The sequence below is a fragment of the Tachysurus vachellii genome, chromosome 5 (assembly GCF_030014155.1).
Source record: "Tachysurus vachellii isolate PV-2020 chromosome 5, HZAU_Pvac_v1, whole genome shotgun sequence".
Taxonomy (NCBI): Eukaryota; Metazoa; Chordata; class Actinopteri; order Siluriformes; family Bagridae; genus Tachysurus; species Tachysurus vachellii.
In genome coordinates, this window is record NC_083464.1 from 13,140,669 (window position 1) to 13,162,059 (window position 21,391).

Sequence of the window (21,391 nt, forward strand, 5' to 3'; positions counted from 1 at the left end):
ATGAAGGTATCTGTCATCTGCTGAGTTATACTTACCTGTCCGCAGGTGTGTGCCTCTCTACATTCCATCTGCAAACTTATGATGATAATGATAAAGTGATAATTATTATTATCACCCTTGAGTTAAGTATAGTGGTTCTGGTTGCACTCCAGAAGGCTCAGGCTGGAAAGACCTGCATACAGGAAGATTGTAATGAAGGCTCAGAGTCATGCTTTCACACTAAAACTGCAAATGAAGCTTCATATGCTGATAGTCTAACAAGTACCCAAGTAGAAATGGCATGCCAAAAATTGGAGCTTTGGAGCATTTTAAATGCTTTTTGCCAAGTAACAAAAGTGCAATATTATACCCTTTGCTGTATTATTATAAATTTTTTATGTCTAATAAAATTCTCTCTCTCTCTCTCTCTCTCTCTCTATATATATATTTTTTTTTTTTCAGTATTTCAATAAAGTCTCATCAGCAAGCTTTCAAAGAATAAGTCTCATCAGCAAGCTTTCTATGAAAGCTTTACAGGCTTACAGTTCACATTGTCATATGGTCCGGTTTTACAATGTGATCTGTCAGTGATGTTCCTCACTGGGGCATAATCTCTTAAAGTCCTGACCCTGAGGTTATCCAGATCTCACTTCTCCTACAGATGTGGAAGTGCGGTAATAGTGAGACCAAAAAACTGGCTAAACTCTGTTGCTTTTATTTCAGCATTTGGGTAAAATCCCACTCAGGTCCTGATCAGACTATTGGGGAGCACTTTGGACAGGCTTAAGCATTCTGTCATATCTCTCTCTAGACAGTGATGCCAACAACATGTCAAGATTTTTGATCATTCAGCACAGAAATTCTGCAAAAAATGAAAGTGGGGAATTGTGGGTGTAGACATAATTACACTTTATTTACTATAGAAGTGTATGTGTGTGTGTGATACTGTGTACTTGTATGTAATTTTTTTTTCTAATAATAAACTCTATTTATTATGATTATTATGAGCATTATAAAATTCTTTAATGCAATACATTATTTTAGTTAGCTCGATTAAGACAGCAATTTTACACAAAGAAATATGATGGTCTTTAATTCAACAGTGCAAATAAATAAATAAATATATATATAGTGTATATAAGTATAGTGTGTCTATAAATAAATACAGAATATATAAGAATATTGTTCTTTTATTGTATTAAGCCAGATGCACCCCCTCTTGATGACTGCTTCTCTGACTTCAGTGATTTTATTTGTACACCAGTCCAGCTGTTCCCATGGGAGGAATTAAACGCTGGTCTCACTGCAAGGGAGGGCAGGAGAAAAGAAAACATCTGTCTGCTGGTGAAATACTGTACTGTGTATATGGATAGTGATTACAGTAGAACTGTGCAAGTACAAACAGCCATGCACACACACACACACACACACACACACACACATACACATGCAGGAACCTAGACTGCTGAATGAAAGAAAGACCACTCAATGAAAAGGTTATATTCTGTGAAAGATTTCTAAATATATGGTATTTCAGATATTTTCCTCAGATACTGTAACAGTTACTATAAGTCCCTTATATTTAACCTGATATTTACTCAAGGCTATGGTTTCTTTATTTACACACATCTGTTTATATTCCTGCCCTTAGTATCCTGGCTGCATTTTATTCATGACATTTATGTTTAAACTGTTATTACATGTTTTGCAACAGTTGTACACTTATGAACATTATTCTAGCTCTGATGTGGACATTTAAGTCATTTATTCAAGATTGTGTTTCTGAGCATAAATATGCTGAAGAGCATATTTTTGTGGAGCAGCCTGGAAAAACTACATATTTTCAACTACATATATATTTTTTATTTTATTTTATTTTTTATTATTTGATGTTTACATAACTTACATGAGAGTGTAGATATTCCTCTCTACTTGGATGTTGTGACTGTGCTGAAACAAATGTGCATAGACATAAATGTGCATAGACATAGGCTTATAGTAAATCCTGATTTACCCCAAATTCTCTGAAACTTAGAAATAAGTTATATTTGCGATGGCAAAATGAAGTCCTGAAGTACGCCAGACATGACAGGGAAACACTGCAGAAGACAAAAATTCACATAACTTAAAAAGGCTCAAATGAATCTGCTCAGACAGCTTTAATGCACGTAGCAGAAACTTCTAGAACATTGTTTATCTGAGGAAATTCACCTGTGTATTTAGGAATCTTCAATGAAAGAGGACCTTGTGTATTTTTATACACAATTTGCCTTAAACCGCAAACACAGAGCATCTACAGTATGGTCTGCCCCATCTGAACTGTCCCACAGTGGGTCAGTGTGTGAACAGAGCCAGACTGTGTTCACGCTGTTTCACAGGTGCCCGCATGCAACTGCTCTTAGACCTGGTGATAAAACAACACATAGGAGAGCATCCAGTGTCCTGGAGCACTGTACAGTGTCATAGAATGCACCTACAGTACATCAAACACTATATGAACACTAATTATTCGCTTTACAGTTCCTTGAAAATCAAAGCTAGTTATTTTCTATTACATCTATCTTTAGGCAGATATTAAAGCCTTTGATGTAGCCTAGGTATCCGTAAAAATGCATTTTTAACCTCTGGCCTGATGTTTTATTGGCCACTCTTTGCTTTCGTTGATCACTTGCACCTGCTTTTCATCCATGACATTCCTGGCAGTAAAGAAAGTCAATCCATCCATGGCAGAAGACAAAGTGTAGGAAATTTTACTCAAATTGAGTTAATCAATAAATTTGTCCAAAGCTGTTTTATTTCTCCCTTAATAATTTGTATATATATAAACATATGTTAACAATTTATATATTAACAGTGGTGAAACAGCAGGTAGTATATCTTGTTTGTGCGGATTTCCTTTCACCTCCTTCTAGTAGGTGGATTGAGTAAGTGTGATTGAGTGTGTGCATTGTACCCTGTGATTATCTGGTGTCCTTTGTGTTTTGGTGTTTCCTGTGAATTCATGGTGTATTTCTGTCTCATACCCTGTGTTCCTGGGATAGGCTCCAGATCCACTGAGATGCTTAAAAGGATAATGTAGATAAGTGAATGAATGTGCCAATAGGTCAGTACAATGCATAAACTGTTTTTAGAAGTTGAGTTTCCTACATACTTCAGAGTAATCTTGGCTTCTAAATTTTACAGTGTAGCATCAGGCCAACTGGAGAAATGTGTGGGATCCAAATACAGTGCATGCCTTTTTACTACGTTTGCTCTTTGCTACTGCACATTAGATTTTCAACATCTAATTTGGCATACTTATGGATACTTATACTGTGCAATGATTGTGACGTATTAGTCTTGGTACGATAGCTGCAAAGTTCAAATTGCATGTTGGTCATGTTAGTGGCTGCTGCTTTACTGAGTCAAACCAGAATTAAGAGCTCTTTAAAAAGTGAGCAGAGCACCATGTGGCTGCAGCTAATGAAAGGAGCAGCCATTTGATGGTCTCATCTGAAATGACCTGCTCTTTTATCAGCTGCAGCATCTGGTTGCAGTTAGCCCAGGAGTCCTTCCCTAACCACCGTCCATCCCGAAAGCTCCAAACAGACAGCCAGGCAAAGATGTTTGCACCATGCTCACACAGCATCTTTCTCTTTATTCAGACAGATTCAGCTTGTTTATAAGAAAAGGACTTGCATACTTTCAGTGGCTTCAATGCAGCTGTGTTGAAGCATTTGTTTTTGCGAATGTTTCTACAACATGTAGAACGGAGAATTCGAATTGAGAACGGATTTTTTCACCAATGGTCTGCTCAAAAGAATATTTTATTACTGCATTATTATAATTATTAAAAGGGACTGATCATATAACAGATTTAACTGATCTTTCAACTTGTGCAAGTTGTTTGTAAAGGATCTACTGTGGATGATTCACAGTTACAGCTCTGTAAGAAAAGCAGCATACCTAAGAAATGATCATTTCCACATAAGGATCTTGTTACTGAAAGTTGCGACTGCAAAATTATGTGTAGTGAGTTTTTACATACTTTCAAATTGGTCTCTTTTCTAGACTAAAAATGGAGAACTAAAGATGTGGTTTCTTCTACCTAATGTTAAGGCTGCGTGTGTGTGTGTGTGTGTGTGTGTGTGTGTGTGTGTGTGTGTGTGTGAATTATAGTGAAGAAAGTAATAAACAGGACATAAAATATGGTTATATAAAGTTTGATGGATGTAGACTCTACGGTGTTAATTCTTTGTCCATATTTTTGCTATCCCTTAATTATTAGTAAATCATCACTAAATTAAAAGTGTGAGCACATGGACACAAACATGACTGGGGACACATCAACATGTCAACACATCTGACGCATATACTGTAGATGTTTCAAAGTTTAGTGATTTTCTGTGGCATGTACTGACCGGTGGATGGCACTCCTAGTTTCCCTCATGAGGCTTAGCCTGAAGGACTGGGTCAATGTCCCTGGCTACTAATCCACATTAGTCTGCTTTCCTATTCTTGCAAGGGGAAGGCAGAGCCAATATACAAGCATTAGATGGCAAAATGTATTTTGACATATGTGGAAGTAAATTAATGCATATATTGTATATATCATTAGTCATTTAAAAATTACAGTTCCGGGGGAAGAAATTCTGCCTCAAAGTGTCGCTATCATGAAACTCCTGATGTGAAATATTCTCAGGTTGAATAGTCATGGTCAGAGAGAGAGAGAGAGAGAGAGAGAGAGAGAGAGAGAGAGAGGTGCCCTCATGTGTGGCTGTGGACTTTCTTTGTCCCATGACCAGGATAAAGCATTTACTGAAGACTAATGAGTTGTGTAAAATTCTGTCTACCAGTGTATACTAATGTATGTTACGTCACACAAAACATTTGTCTTTTGGAAAGCAACTTTCAAATTTAAAAATTTTCAAATTAACAGTAGGATGTTTTGTTTAGTTTAGTTCCAGAACTAAATAATAACGCAGTGAAGTATAGCTCATTGCATGCAGTTGTGGGGTTAGGTCTAATCCCTCTGGACTGCAAAGCCTACAGTATACTGTATATAAAAATAGCTGTGGTTTCCTCTATAGTTCACCAGATATAGATAAATATCCAAGGTGAAATTTACAAAGTTAGCATGTAAGACCATCTAGTATCTTTGTACTATATTATCATTTGATTTCTTTATAAGTTCTTCTATGCTATTTCTAAACACCCCAGTGTGTTCCAAGAGGTTTTCCCCTTAATATACATTCACTGTACAGAGAAGGCTTAACAATGAAAGCAATGAACTATTCAGACTTCACTGTATGTGACATAGGTCAATGATATACTATCTGTAAAGCAGTTTTATGAAAAGATTTATTGTTAAACCTTTTTCAAGTGCATTAAAATTAGATGTAAATCACTGATAACAGTAAAAGCTAAACGAAGAATAAATACATGTTCATCATCTGTGGTCTGTGAAATATAGTAAGTCCGTTTTTGTGGGTTTTTTATTTATTTATTTTTTTTTAGGGAAACTATAACCCATATTGTTTGCTGTATCTAAACTGTATATGTTATTGACCTTTCTATGTTATTGAGTTCTTACAGTTATTAGCCTGTTTGACTGGCCAGTTGAATTCAGTTACCTTATAAATAATCTCATCTTGGCTCTATTATTGAAATTTGAGGAATAAATAGCTCTAAGAAAGATTATACAATACTGTACACGTTTAGAATTAATAAAGTACATCTATATGGAGTAAGTCCATGGAAGATACATTTTGGTGAAAATTAATTATGGTGAAAATATTGCCCAAGTATATAGTCATTGACCACAAACATCTTCTCACGTATGCAGTTAGGGCTGTGCTTGTTTGGTTTCTGTTTTCTGTTTGTCAGTGGTGACGTGAGCATCATGTATTTGTTGTTGCAAATTCCCATAGTAATTGGTCCCACCCTTTTTAATATTTGAACTTCTTTTAAGTCACTCATTACCCAGCTACCACAACACACACACACCTTAAAAATATTTAGTGTAGCCTGAATCTGAATCCAGGTGATGACTATCTTGTATCTTGGCTTGCCTCAGCAACTGAGAAATATCCTTATTAATGCCTTGTTATTTTATCCACACCATTGGCTATGATTTTATTACCTTCATACAGGTGAACTTTGAAAATGATTTTTTGGGGTTCCACAATCTATATTTTATTTTATTTTATTTTATTTTACATATTACAAAGAAAATATCTCTGGTATCTATGATTGCATAGTTTCAATGATTAGTCAGAATTGAGTGTGAAAATGATTCAGAGAATTGAGATGCATTACTGTTGTCAAGTACTAGTTATAACAATGTATTTCCTTTTTTACAAAAAGCTAATTTATACCCCAAAAGTAATTATTTAACAGCATTAGTTACTATAAATTGCTAATATCTGGCACAGCTTATAATTTATAGGTACATTTCTTTATGCAGGTGTTTGCTTAGTTATTAGAGCTCTCTTGCCAAAACACATCTCCTCCCCAAGAGTCAGAAAGCTTTCTAAAGTCCTTGATAACCATGTCATGAAAATAAATTGGGTACGGCAAAAAAGATGGCCTGAATGAAAGGCCTCTGTGGAAAGAACAATTGTTAAAATAGACCAAGTTTTCCACAACTTGAAGTTGAAAGATTAAGAATGCTCTGAAATGGGAGAGTGAGAATGGCATGGCTCTGTGAAATTGAACCTCTCAATGTCACCATTATGTGCTTACTTTCCAATCTCCCTTGTTTTCTCTCTGCCTCAATATCATTCTTCTCTTTTTTTTCTGGTGTCTTGTAAATATCATATAGGCTAACCTAGACCTGTTAACTCCAATGAGCCTAATCCTTTAGACAAGGAGATTATCTTCACCTTCCTGCCCTCACACCCCGTAATAAACACACAGACACATGCACACACACGCACACACACACACATACACACACTCACTCACACACACACGTGCACACGTACACACGCACACACACGCACCCCCACACACACACACTGCTAAAAAAGTAAAACACAATTAATATCTTGATAAACAAAATATTCAAGTGGAAAATCTTTACTTATGTACAGTACACTGTTATTTACTGAGAACAAAATGATGGGCAGTGGAAACCAAAATAATCAACCGACTGAGAGCTGGATTAAAAATCATTAAAAAGAAAATGAAGTAAAAGTTGAAATTACAGCCTGATCCAATTTGCATGAATTTGATCACAGCAACTCATAACGATAGTCAGCTCGATCCATCTCTCCTCATGCAACAACCCATCTACCAGTATATATTCTGTGCTGTTGAACTGTATTGGAAGGACACACCAAACCGCCTTGCGACAGCACGTATAGATGTGCCGTCCAGCAGGACTACCTGTGCAACCTGATTATATTGCAGGAACCGCCTCATGTAAAGTAGTGACTAGAACCCTAACAAAACACAAAACTTAAGACAAGTCAGTCAAAAAGGATAAGGAGAGAGAGCAATTGTCTGTAGCCACCACCTGCAACTATTCCCAATATGTGTGTCCACACACAGACAGACATTCCGTTTTAAAACAATAGCTGTCTTTTGTGCAGTATTATGTTATGTACAGTAGTATGACACATACGGCAATTGTATGAATGAGTACACATTTTCCCCATGATTAAGATATACAAATATAAGAATAACAAATCTAATTTTTACCATAATTAGCATATACCTTTTTTTTTAGAAAGAAAAAGAAACATTTGGACTTTGATGCTTTTCTGAATTTGTTATTGTGGTTTGTAGTTATATACAATATGTGGGTCCTGGTCATTGCTTCTGTCTTTTTAAGCTACTAGTTTGTGTTCACATACTGTGAGTCATACTGTAATTTTCAGAGGTGGCTCCTCAAATTTTACAGCTGTGACAGGAGTCTATATGGCCATGTCACACCCTCTCCAGTCTCTTGCTTTTTTCAGTTTAATCTGGAAAAAATGCTTCACATAGATTAAAAGGAGACTAGTGCTCTCTTGAATTAGCTGTTTTCAAAGTGGTCCATGGTTGGAAAACACATTAAGCATAGCAGAAAAGGCACATGCTGGTTTTGTGGGTACATACAGAATACTTCTCAGCCAATATCATTACCTCTTAACCAATTAGAGAGAAAATGGTATTCTCCAGAAAGAGCCATCCAACATTGTCTCTGTGGCTGACTACATAAATAAGCTGAACAGCTGGCTGAAGTCTTCTGAATCTTTTTATTTTTTAAAAGCTCAAATATCAGCTGTTGATGAATATAATGAGGCATAGTTTTGTGGTTGCTGAACTATTTACAGCATCACACACAGGACTCAAGCAATAGCAAATAATTCATTTATGTCATGTATCACCTAAAACAAGTCAGTCAAATGTGGATTAAAATGATTTGAATATAGCCTTGGTTAAATGACTAGTTGCCTGGGACAACTGTTGATGTCAGAGACACAATACAGCTAGGCTTTATAGAAATGTCACATCACTAAAGAGGACATTTATTGCTTATTGAGTGTGTCTGCTGACAGATGGCTTCTTAGAGCAGCACATGCCACTCTATTAGACTGGTTGTTATGAGAAAGTAAAACCGTTTATATTGGTTAATGCAGCAGTGGTCCTCAGTAAATTTCAATGTGAAATATACAATAAGATGATAGGCTGTTTATGAGGCAGATGCAGCCTGGCTTTTGCAGCACTTACCCTGCTGTTTTGTTTTTACATATGTAAAGAAATTTTGTTGTCATAGATGTCTATGATTTTTACTCATCTGGGTCCTTTTAATTGTATTCTATTAGTAAGTCAGCCATTCTGTCGGTGTAAGATTATTAGTGTATCAGCAGATTTTGGTAGCTACTCTCTATGAAGATTGGATAGAAAACACTTTCAAAGTGTTTTCAAAGCATACAAACTTTCAATAGTGTTTTGCTTTTAGTCCAAGTAGAATACTTATATAGAGATAAGAAAAATCCAGAAGACCCTTAAAGATTAAGTGTATTGTTTTCTGATTATTGTTTATGAATGATCAAGTTGCTTTAAGCTGCATTGTGTAAGTTTGTCATTTTGTACTGTCTACTCCATATAATGTTAGCACTTCCTACTTTTAAGTGTAAAACATCTCTGTTTTGCTGATGCTGTCAAGTACCTGTGCAGACGAATCTTTAACAGCACATGACCTCTACAATTTTACTGGACAGGCTATTACTGTAGTAAAAATGTGAGTAAAAATAGCTAATGTTCTATGACATATCTTATTCGTATACATCTCTTATAGTAATATACAATCCTACATCCAAACACTTCCAAATGCAGCTAGCTACCTACAATTTGACTACTTTTAGCTAGTTTAGCAAATGCAACCGTGATGGGGCTTGAACTACGATCCTCCAATCAACATTCCAGAGCAGTAACAGCTTAAGCCACCACTGCCCTTATTTCTGTAGGATACAATCTGTATGCGGTAGATAGTAACATAAATCTTTCCATAAATTTCCCATTTAAGTGCCTTTGTTCTGATTGTGCATATTAATGGGTATTGGTTGGAGGTGAATGGTTGGAGGTTTTTATTGGATGATATGTTAATGATATCAGTTACAAACAGGGTCATGTTCACAGCTACTGTAGGTCAAATAATTTTTCTTCAATAGCTCCTGTCTGGTTAAAGTATGTTTTTAACAGTATTTGAGGCATGCAAATTAGTCACAAGAATACTAACAAGAACTAGATGCTATCCTTTGTCAGTTTCTGTTCTTTAAAGCTTTCCCATATTCTGTCAAATCAATTTTTTGTAATCTGTAACATTTCAAGCAACTTTTTGTGTATCATTTTTAGACATGATGCCAAAATCAAAAGTTTTTGTTTTTTGTTGTTGGTTTTTTGTTGTTCATTTTTGTTATTAACTCACTGGCTAACTATCATTTCTTTGCTCTCTAACCACACTCTATCCATTTTCCCACACTTTTCTTAACTTGAGTGAGACTTTTTTTTCTTAAAGTGCACTTATGTTATAGTTATATGCATCTCCTATTTGTCTACAACATCCAAATAGACCAAAGCTTGCTGGATAAAAGTAGTTAACTGCAAAATGTGATGTGGATGCAGTGTATCTTTGCAGGACAGTGATTTGCCATGATCAAAATATATAGTGCATATACAGTAGTTAGTGGAATATGTATTGAGCAAAAATAACCTTGAATCATTTGATAGTTTAGGTGCCGTGAGCACTGTCAGTAGATCATAATTTTTGTTGCAGGTTGCCCTCACTTTACAAAGGTTCTTGTTCCAGCTTGTTATTGCTTTTCCTAACGCTTTCTTGAAAAATTTCTGTTCAGAATGTATATGTTTTTGGTTTTCACAGGGCATTGCTCACATATTACACTCGGGTAGAAAGGACAAAAGACTTGACTTGAGGTTATACATGTGCAGGGGCATTATGTCCTATACTGATTATTAACCCAGGTAATAACAGGGCTGAACATGTTTTTTGTATCACTAAAGGAGTTTTTCCTAGCACATGCAACAATATCTTAAAATTAAGGCCTACACACTAACAACTATCAGATAGTAACTCTTATTCCTGACATTGCACTGCTGATTATTAGTCTTGCCACAGATGACTGCATGTTTCACCAGCCCTGTGCTCTTATGCTCAGTGCCTGCTGATGTGGGTTTTTATGTGTAATTTACAATACTCCCACTGAATTTTGTAGTGGCAGAAAATCTATATACAGTAGTTTGCAAATTTTTAAATGAACAAAAGTGTAAAGATTGTGGTTGCATTTTTATTCACTACTGTAGCTGTGAACACCCTCTCTGGTCTTTTTTTTTCCTAACTAATGCCCTCCTTACCTGCTCATTGTGTCCTGCTGGTCATGGTCATCTGAGATGCAACCAAATAGCAATTGATACTCTTCCAGGACGTGGTCCTGGACTTGTTTTGTTAGCTCTTTTGATCTTCATGATGTAGCTAACATAAGTAAGGCAGGGGGGTGAATACTTATTCAAGGCACTGTAAAAGAGATGCCTCAGGGCCACTGCTACATAGATCCCCTATTCTTTATGCTCTTTATCCATCTCATATCACCACCATAGAATTCAAACAAAGTCCATGATCAGTGGCCCCTACCCAGTTTAAACTGTCTCTTGGAAGTGTGCTTTTGTGTATATACTGAAAACTAGAGAATTCTAAGGCCTGTCACGCTCAGTGCACAGGATTTTAAACTGTACATGAATCTCACTTTCATTTAAACAGTCTAAAGCCACAGTCTATAAACGAACACACTATTTTGAGGATGTTGTTTTATAGCCCTTGACTAAGCATACCATTTGTTGGCTATGCTCCAAGTACAATCTCATAAAAGTTTCATTTGATCACCAGAGCCTTAGAATCAAATTTTATCTGCTGTTTACTGAATATTATGCTATATAATTTTGTTTGCACACGGTATAATGACCTGTATAATAGTGTACATTATACCTTAGCTAACACTTTCCAGCAATTATATTTCGTTAATGACTCTTATTTGAACTTGCTGTTCTCATAATATGCTGGCATTGCTGCTCTAAGAAAAGCAGGCATACTTTTTCATCGTAACATTTGCTTTTGATTTTGTAGTTACATGGACTCTTTTTTTATACGTTTCAAAAATTGTTTTACCTCAAGTACAAAAGGTTTTTGGTACAAAAATGGTATGGTACAAAATTACCATGTAATATAACAGCTAGTTTTTGCATGTAACATGGAAAGTCAGATTTTGAAAATGTTTCTGCATCTTTAAGAAGGTTAAGATAAATAAAATTACTTGTATGATGAATACATTTTTTGCAGGCAAAAATGATATCGGAATTTAACATGTATAAACTACATGCTCCTGTTAAAAAGTCAGGCCTTGTGATGCAAAAAGCTGAAATCAAGGTAAAACATTGCAGAACCTTCTCTATCCTTAATGTGAAATTACAAGACGTCAAAACAATCAAACATTTTAGGGGGGAAAACTAATTACAATAAACTGGTTGGTTAAGTGTGCACACTGATATACAGTAATTGGGGATGTGGTGATAGGATGTGAGTTTCTTCATATCTTATTGGTTTCATTCAGCTGCTGAATCCATGGTCTGCAGAGAGCTTACAAAGCATGCATGGTATATCACTTGTTGAAAGATCTTGATTAGTCGAGGGGTATAAAAGAATTTCCAATATATTAAATGTATCCTGGAACACTGTAAAGGCCAACATCAACAAACAGAGAAAATAGTGCAACACGGTGACCAACAAGAACAGGACGACCTCCAAAATGTGTAAAGGGACAAGACAAAATCTTACCAGTCTGCCAGGAGACCTATGGCAGCATTGAATGGGAGCTGAAAAAATATGTGAAAAGTATTGTTTACTCACTGCATGTGACAACAATCTCTTATATTCTTCATATGGCTGGGAGATTTTAGTGCAAAACCTTGAGGTGGCTTATACAATCCCACAATGAAAAGGAATTTCACCTTTCAGCATACTGTATATTCAAATCAACAAAAGAATTGCTTAAGCAAATAAAGATAAGGTTTTCTGAATGACTTACCCAAAGCCAAGATCAGAATCTGGGGTGACCTGAAGTGGGCCATACTGATGATGCCAGACTTAATGATTTGTAATAAAATCAAATGGTGCTTCAACAGTATGGTTTAGTTTCTGGTTGTCTTTTGGCATTTTTGTCAAGTTTTACAGTTGAAGGTTTTTAGTCAGATTTTAGACTTAAAAATCCAAGGTTTATGGTTTTAGAGTTTAAGTCTAGGGTGACATAAATCTTGCAATGAAATAAATGACCACTGTTCTTTCAGAATTTGGAATTGGAATTTACGTTTTATTAAACTATTAAACAATTGAGTGTTAAGAATATATTTTATTAATTTAAGAGGTAAAAAAAAACACTGAATTCATGCTGAAATAGTGAATGCAATATAAAATGTGAACATATTTGAGATTTTTAATGTTTGAAATGGGCCTTTAACAGTGTCCCATTTTATGTCCCAAAAATGTCACCCATGTCCACGTTCATGTCCAAATGTAATTTTCCTAGGTCAAAATTCATGTGTTCCATAGAGGTTTAAATAATTTGTTCATGTTGTTTGTAACAATTTGTTGGTTTTCTGTGTGACTGCAATGTCATACTGGTGCTGTTAGCCCACTGTCTGCAGCTCCTAGGATTAAGTTTGAGTCATTCCTGGTAGAATTTGATGAGCAGTCTCAAAATATAAAAAGATATTCACAGCCCAAAAGCTGCAAAACCCTCCCAATGACCCATTAGGCATGTAGCCTCTCTCCCTCTCCCTCTCTCTCTCTCGTGCTTTCTCTCTCGCACTCTCTCTATCTCTTTTCCCTAGTTCTCTGGTAATCCCAGACCAGTTTTTTTCTTTGTCTGGTAAGAATTATGCCCAAAACAAACAGACAATAATTACATTTTAGAGCAGTCATAATATTCTTTTCACAGACTTCCTACAGTAAAAAAGGGTAGGACTAAATGTACAATTATACCCTGTAAAGTGTGTGTTTGTGTGTGTGTGTGTGTGTGTGTGTAAAATTTTGCCCCCGAATTTTCTCATTTCTCTTAATTAAGCGATATGAAAAGCTATGCTAATTAGATTCCTTATGTGCAGATGGTTTAGATTGTCTCAGTTCCAGTAATAGGAAGAGCATATTAAATTTAAGATTTAAAGCTTAAATGCTAAAAGCATTTTTCTTTATGACAGTGCAAGGGCAGTGTAGTTCAAGCAATGAAAAGGCAAGAATGAGATTACTTGTGTTTTTCACTTTTTATTGAGGAAAAAAAGAAACATTTAAATGTTCGACCCATTGGACACATCAATAATATGTTCAAAAGAGCGATTAAAAAAAAAACATTTAGCAGCTTGATCACACATTTCAAAGCAGATTGACAATTATGGCATATAATGCATTTATTCAAAACAAGAATGATAAAAAGACAGAAAACTGAATGTCTCCTTTTTAAAATTGTTAAAGCAGTTTCGATCACTGTGCAACAGGGGATTGTCTGCTACTTATTTTGTATTTTTATGAACTTTTTTTGGTTGTCGGCTAAGCAACACTAAACTCAATGTATTCAGTGTATTCATGGGGCAAATTCTCCTGTGTCATCCACAGGACTCCAAAAACAAATATGATCAAAATATTCCCTAAAAACAAGGTTGCATGTGAATCACAAAATGACAAATGAGCATCTAAAATAGCAGGATATAAAAAAAGAACATTTAAGATTCTGCTTGATATAGCAGTAGACACACATCATAGTCTGCCCAAGTTCCTCTCAGCATCACTGCACTGTCCTACTATACAACTAACCTCAATCAATCCAAACCTGGTAGAATGGAGAAGACAGGGACAAATCTTAAATCAGTTGCTGAATCTGTTTATTTACCCTAACTAAATACCATCAAATGTTTCCTGGTCCTTCCTGATCACTCTGTTTTTAAATGCTCATGATAAAGAAAGTATGTTTGTGTTACACTTAAATAAACTATATTTGAGTATATTGGGTCAACATTTTTCTTGTTAAGTCTCTGAGTCTCAAAGCGACATCATTTAGAGCCATAACAGGCGCTTCTTATTAAAAGTTATATGGAAAAGGAGATGAACCCCTTCACCAGCTGCACCCATCTCCCCAGCTCTCACTCCCTCTCCTGCGCCTCCTCAGCTCTCCTATGTGCGCTTTCAAACATTCTCTCATTCCCTGCCTTCTCCATCTCAAATTTACATGTCTCAGCCATCCAGACATGCTTCCTCTTGTCGCTATTAATCAAGAACAGGTTATGTTCTGCTCACAGAAGCTGAATGCTGGGCTAAGAAACACACAGAATGAACCCGAGAGAGGAAGCATGAACACAGTCGGTTTTAGTCTCAGCGCTTCAGCGGCGACTGAGGAATTCCCTGCTAGGGTGTTACATCAAATAGTGTCCCACCTTCAGAAGTGCCTCAACAAATATGTTCCCTCATGGCAGTGGGAAAGCGCACTCCCCTCACTTTGATAAATAACATGGCTCTTTGTTTTCTAGTGCACCATGCCTTTGACTTTCTTTTCTCACCTTACACAGGGATTTTGCCAAATAAGTCTTTTATAAGCCAAGAGCGACAGTTGATGAGAACCAAAATGTACAGGTCATGCTGCAAGACTGAATTTCGCCAAACATACAAAGCTTAAGCAATGAAAAATCTATCCTTGTTAATTATGATACATACAGTAACAAATGTATTAAGGAAGTCATTTCAGTTTGACTCCTATTCGTATTACAAGTAACAATAAATTAAGAGATAGATTATTTGGCTAACTAATTTTCTTAAGTTTTGACGCAGTGTTTCAAAAATAGAGCACCACAAATATTGATATGTTCTGTCTTATTCTCACATCTATGAATTGAAGAAAAAATATCATTTTTCAATATAAGTTCATGTTGAACCTATATTGACTTTCAGAAATTACACGCTAATTGGCCATACATTCACAATCTTTGAGTCCTTTTGTTGTTTACGATGATCATGGACATGGTTAGTTAATTCACAAGAGCAGAATGTTCAGCATAATTCCCTTAACATTCTGCATTAGGCACTTAGAATGCTTATTTCACATATACAAATATAGACAGAACTACCTTCAAATTTGGGCAATAAAAAGAGACAATCATAAAATCTTTGGTTTTGTAAACATTTATCAAGAATATGACCTCTTTCTATTTCTAACTTATTTTTGTCATTTTAAATAAGTTGTGCCCTCACCTTTTTGTGTCAGATCAAAAGTAAGAGCTTATAGAAGACTCCCAGCTCTATTTTTGGTCCTCTCTACCTTTGCAGACCACATGAAGAAAGGCTGCTGGATGTCGCATGGTCAGCATGGAAGCTTTCCATAAATCAGCACTAATGAAGCCAGTCTTTGATGCACGTCAGTCAGACTGATTCCAGGTGTTTAACAACTGTCCATTTGTTGCATTCTCTATGACATTAGAGCTTCTTCTGAAGCAATCTAAAAGATCCTTCCGGAATTGGGCATGATAGGGCCACGCAGAATGCCCCTGACATCTGTTAGCAAAGCTGGTCAAAATAACAATCAGAACAAGAATACTGTCAGCTGACTCATTTCCTCTTGTAATGCAAATTTTCCTTTAATATTCACTCTGGAAATCATGGGGCTATTAATTCAGAGCAGAAAAGCGCAGTCATTTTGCTCTGGCTTCTCTGAAATGCTCTGGACAAATTACGAAAATACAACCTTTTTCCCTCTTATTCTACAATGCACCATGCGATCAGTTGCAGGGTAACCAGGTTGAGTATGTGTGCTGCTGGCATGCAAACACTGGCTGCACCTGCGCAATATAGTAATTGCTGAAGTTGGCATCGGCTACATATGGGGCAGGCTGGTAGTAGCAGGTGACGTTTGCCACATTGGGTATAACATTCTGCTCAGCCAACACACGAACAGCCAGCATGGCAATGAGCCCTAATGTCTGCCGCCTCTCATGTCCCATCAGGCACACAGTGCTTTCATTTACCACCCCGTGCAGCGTCATCAGATAGTCATATTTGCGATCCTCCAAGCCCACAAAATGGTTCTGGAGGTAGGATTCCAGTTTGCGCTGTTGCTCGTTGATGTCAGGGAAGTCAATGAAGAAACGTGAGCACATGTAGCGTTGCAGAGACTTCATCTCACTCTCAGAGTCCGCTCGGAAGCCCCTCACCAGTAGATGGCAGTACTTTAGCAGACCACCACCACGGATCTCTTCTGGGTTCCTTGTGCAGATCAGCTTGTTGCGCAGGTGTTCCAGAGCCATACTGAAATCTCCATACACACTCTCACCAATGATGCTTGGGTGAAATGTTTTGGCCATTGGGTTCTCAGAGCATTCATAAAACAGAAGCAGGGAGTCTAGCTTGATCTGAAATGAGTCCACACTGAACTCAAACTGCCTTCGCAATGAGTCAACAAACTTGAGCTCCACGTTCTTTCCTCTGTTGTTAGAGAGTGAGATGAGGCTCCAGCGATCTGAGTCATTGCATACTTTCACCATCTTCTGAACATAAGCTTCCTGTGAAAAAAAAAAGATATTGAATGATAGATATGTATTTTAAATTAATCTTTGCTGTTTATAAAATAATTTTTGCTTCATAACGTTCATATGTATTTTAAATTAATCTTTGATGTTTATAAAATAATTTTTGCTTCATAACGCTATTGAAGCTTTGAACTTTTAGACAAATATCACATCTGGATGCATTTTGTACTTTTGTACATTTTAAGGAAGAATACAGCTCAGCTCTCTGTGTGGAAGACCAAAGGAGCTGAGAATGCAGGATCAGCTTTACACTGGTTTAGTACAATCCTCTTAGCATTCCCAAACCAGAGGTTTACCTATTAGTAAAGTTGTCTTCTTAAAATAAAATGTAGTTGCTCACCTAAAGTTAACACCACACACACTTCAGTTGCTGTAAATAATTAGTTTTATTAAATAATATTGATTTATTATAATCGATGGTTAATAACATCCAAATAGTGGCAAATCTCAATTATCATATATTTCTCCTTCTTCTTCTTCTTCTTCTTCTTCTTCTTCTTCTTATTATTATTATTATTATTATAACAACAACAAAACAACTACAATAATAATAATAATAATTATTATTATTATTATTGTAGTTGTTATTATTATTTTATATATATATATATAATATATATAATAATAATTGTTATTATTATTATTAAGTTTAGTATTTGTACGGATACTTACCTTTAAGGTCAAGGGTGTAATTTTCTCTTTGTTGACTCCTTCGGGAAGGAAGTCCAATAGACAGTCTAGCACTATGTCCTTGACAGTCTGGAACTCGCTCTCGCCCTTAAGCTCGGCACAGAAGATCAGGTCCAGGTCCTTGTACCCGAGCCCGCTGTCCTCGTGCAGCACGTGGCTGGCCGCTGAGCCGTTAAGGCGCACGTCGCGCACTCGGATCTCGCTTTGCTCCAGGCGACTCCGCACCGCCTTCACAATCTGCCTCGGCTGCATCTCCAGCGTGGGGAAGTTTCCCCGGCCGTGGATCGGGATAGTCTCGGTCAGTATGTTGTCCAGCCGTTGCACCTGCTCCCAGCTGAGCACGCTGAAGCTGCTGCTGCTGTTCGGAGAGCTGCACTTCGCCGGACTCGCCATGGCACCGTCCTCCTCAGCCATCACGGCAAAGCAAGAGCGCGCGCGACAGAGAGAGAGAGAGAGAGAGAGAGAGAGAGAGAGAGAGAGAGAGAGAGTGCTCAGCCCGGAGAACTCTAACTCTAGAGCTTGTTTTAATAGTGTTTTAGTGGAAAAGAGAACCTGCCGTCATCGGAACAAGCACAACCCTGATTATCCCGATTCTTTACACGGATCTACCCTGATTTATTTGCATTCCTAATTTCCCCGTATCTTTTATCTCTCCAAAAAGAAGAATCGACTCAGTCTGTTCAGGCAATTTCCTGTTATTTTCAGTCCTCTTGTGTTCTGTATCCGTTGCTTTAACGGTTTGTAATCTGGCGCTTTCTAGAGCATGAGTTGAGTCGCGCTGCTGGCAGTCGGCTGAGTGTTTGTACAGAAGGACGCGCTGTACAGTTGCGCCATGGCTGCAGGTCACGCCTATCACTTTACATCAACATTCTATTGGCACAAGCTTCAGGCCCAGCAGCTCATCAGGCGAGTAGATGCACGCGTTTTCTTCGTTTTTTTTTTCCTTTTGAGAAATCAAGATTCAAACAAACTTTACAATACCTCGTATGCACTGTGCATTACCGACGTTTTCCTCACAATATCCATCCTCATCATTATTACTATTATAAAGTGCTACATACATCTAATAGGCTTCTCTGCTGACCCAGTGTGTCCTTAAGGTTCAGCATCTCTCGTGCCAAATGAGCTACAATCTCCTTACTCACACCAGTGCTGGGCATTCTGAGTGACAGCTCTATTCACCACCTGTGTCCTGCTGCTAATGAGCACTGTCAATCACACCAGTGCATCATGGTTAATAGTCAGCTGGGAAGAGACACATCAATATAATACAGACCTACGTCCTGAAAAGCTTCAGAAAAATAGCCAGATGTTTTGCAGTCTTGCAAGAAGTTTAGTCTGCATTTAGAAATCCTTCATAGTTACCTAAGATATACCATATTCACAGATTAGAGCACGTGTGAACACTATGTCTATAGTATATTTATAATTATATTTCTCTAAATAATTCTAGTTTGCTAGTTCCCTTATTTTGGTGTTTGTATACTGCCCTCTAAAGGAGGACTGGAACGTGTGCACTCAGCACACCTCAACAAAGTATAATACAAATTATAATTAGGTTTAAACGTTGGACACTTTGGTTAGATTGGATTTTGAATTGATGCCCATTTAAATACCCTTTTTCGAATTAGACGTTTTAACCGTTTTTAACAACTTGGTTTAAAAACAAAATGAACTATTATTAAATTGTTAATGCCTTTATTATTATTCTAAAAAAAGTATGACCAGATGTGTCCAAATCTTAGTATTGGAATAGCAGGAGTGTAGCATAGGATTGAAACCCTGAGCTAAACTTGAGCCCTTGATATCATGTCTTAAGGAGTAGGCTGGGGTAATGAATCAAGGATGCTTACAGGTCTTAACCCAGTATAAATTTTTATTAAACCTTCATCTCATAAAAAAAGGAGACAATATTTATTTTACCAGTGTCCTACCAAACCCATATTAGTCAATGAAACTGTAATTTTAGATTTTGAAATTTTGTTTTGTCCCAAAGTCTCTGTTATGCTCTGAACCAAAAGCAACATCTAAGCTTCTCTAGTCAGCGATGATACAAAGTCATCATTATTGTTTTCAAGTCGTACATGCTTGTTCTGCTACATTAATTAAGCCGTATATGAGGCAACCTGTCAGTACTTCTTGGAGAGCAGCTTTCAAGCATGTTTATTCAAAGAGTGTAATATTTTTCTCTCTAAAAATATACACGCCACATTGCATTAAAGAGCATCTCATGACAAGAACACTCTTAGACACGTACGTCAGAAAGTGACGGCGGGAGATAAGCTGCTACGCAGATGCTGTCTAGGCCCAACGGAGGAGTCAGAGCTACACTGCAGTGTCAGGGTGCAGCAGCTGTCAGGATCCATTAAGACACATGGCCTGCATCGCTTTAATTCCAGTTTATCCCATTTACTCTAACACAGTCTTAGCCTAGACAGGAGGGATTGTACACCTACACTAATATCCGGTCCTGTAGGACTAGAATCCAGCAAAGGTTGCAGGTGTTCATACTCTAGTACACCTACTAAACCTGATTCTAACCTGAGATAGTGTTAAGTTGGAGAAATCTTCAAACTGCTTCTCATATTTGAATTTCTCAAAAGAGATTGTCACAGAATGATAAACTAGGGACACCAATGAACTGGCAAGACAGGGGATTCATGGCCACAAAAAATAAAATGCAGTGTCCTATTTAACCTGAAAGTTCATTTGGCTGTCATAATTGTTCATCATTGGATTTGTTGTAGAAATCAGAAAACACATAGCAATCAGAATTTCAGCTTTTATTTAATGATATTTCCAGGATAATTATAATTAAAATATGCCAACCTGGTGGCAGACACTATTTTTTAGATGCATCCATAGGTATTGTAACGAACAGTCTTAAAGTAAAAAAAACTTAATATTTGGTTACATATTCCTTGCTTAAAAAACTGGATCAATCCAAGCAACCTTATGACATCAAACTACTGCATTCTGCTTTTATTTATTTATTTATTTATAGTTTTTGTTCTTGTTTGTTTCAAGAAGTCTCATTCAGAAGGTGAAATGCAGCTCATTTTGTTAAGAGCTGCTGATGGTGTTTCCATCCTTTCTTTAAGCTATAATGTTACAAATGGTGAACCACAGAGAAAATCCATACTTGATGCTTATTGAGTTGTACAGAGAGATGAATCATGATATTACATGTGGTCTTATCTCAGGACAATCGATAGATTGAGGAACTTGAGATCTTGTACTCATCTGGGAGATTGAATCAATTTGATTATGATAGTTTTTTTTTTCCAGAGACCTGGCTTCAAGCAGAGCATACTACTGCTAAAGAACTTGAGCTGATGATGTGTAGAACAGATCTGCTTTCTGTCCTCAGTAACAAACTCCCATCTTTTTAATCCATTAGAAAGACCTTCAAATGTTCTGAATAGTTAATATACCAGTAAATGAGAAACAAAATCTGTCAGGTTATTACTTTTAATCAAATATATGTCCTCTTTATTAGCTTTGGCAATTAACAAGATATTGGTAAACTCCTTTATCTACTCATACTCTAGTCCTTCCTAGCAACAGTCTTTAAATCCCTGTCCTGAGCAACGCTCCTCATAAAGAGTGCTTACTGGCA

General features: G+C 36.8%; 1 protein-coding gene across 1 annotated transcript; it reads right to left on the reverse strand.

The window, feature by feature from the left end:
• Window positions 1-13,761: 13,761 nt before the first annotated feature.
• On the reverse strand, window positions 13,762-19,757 carry tent5aa (terminal nucleotidyltransferase 5Aa). The gene is made up of 2 exons (XM_060869859.1): window positions 17,755-19,757; window positions 13,762-17,055 (listed from the first exon to the last, which is right to left on the reverse strand). Exons 1-2 carry the CDS (start codon window positions 18,184-18,186, stop codon window positions 16,276-16,278), a joined length of 1,212 nt encoding a protein of 403 aa, XP_060725842.1. The 5' UTR covers window positions 18,187-19,757; the 3' UTR covers window positions 13,762-16,275.
• Window positions 19,758-21,391: the final 1,634 nt, after the last annotated feature.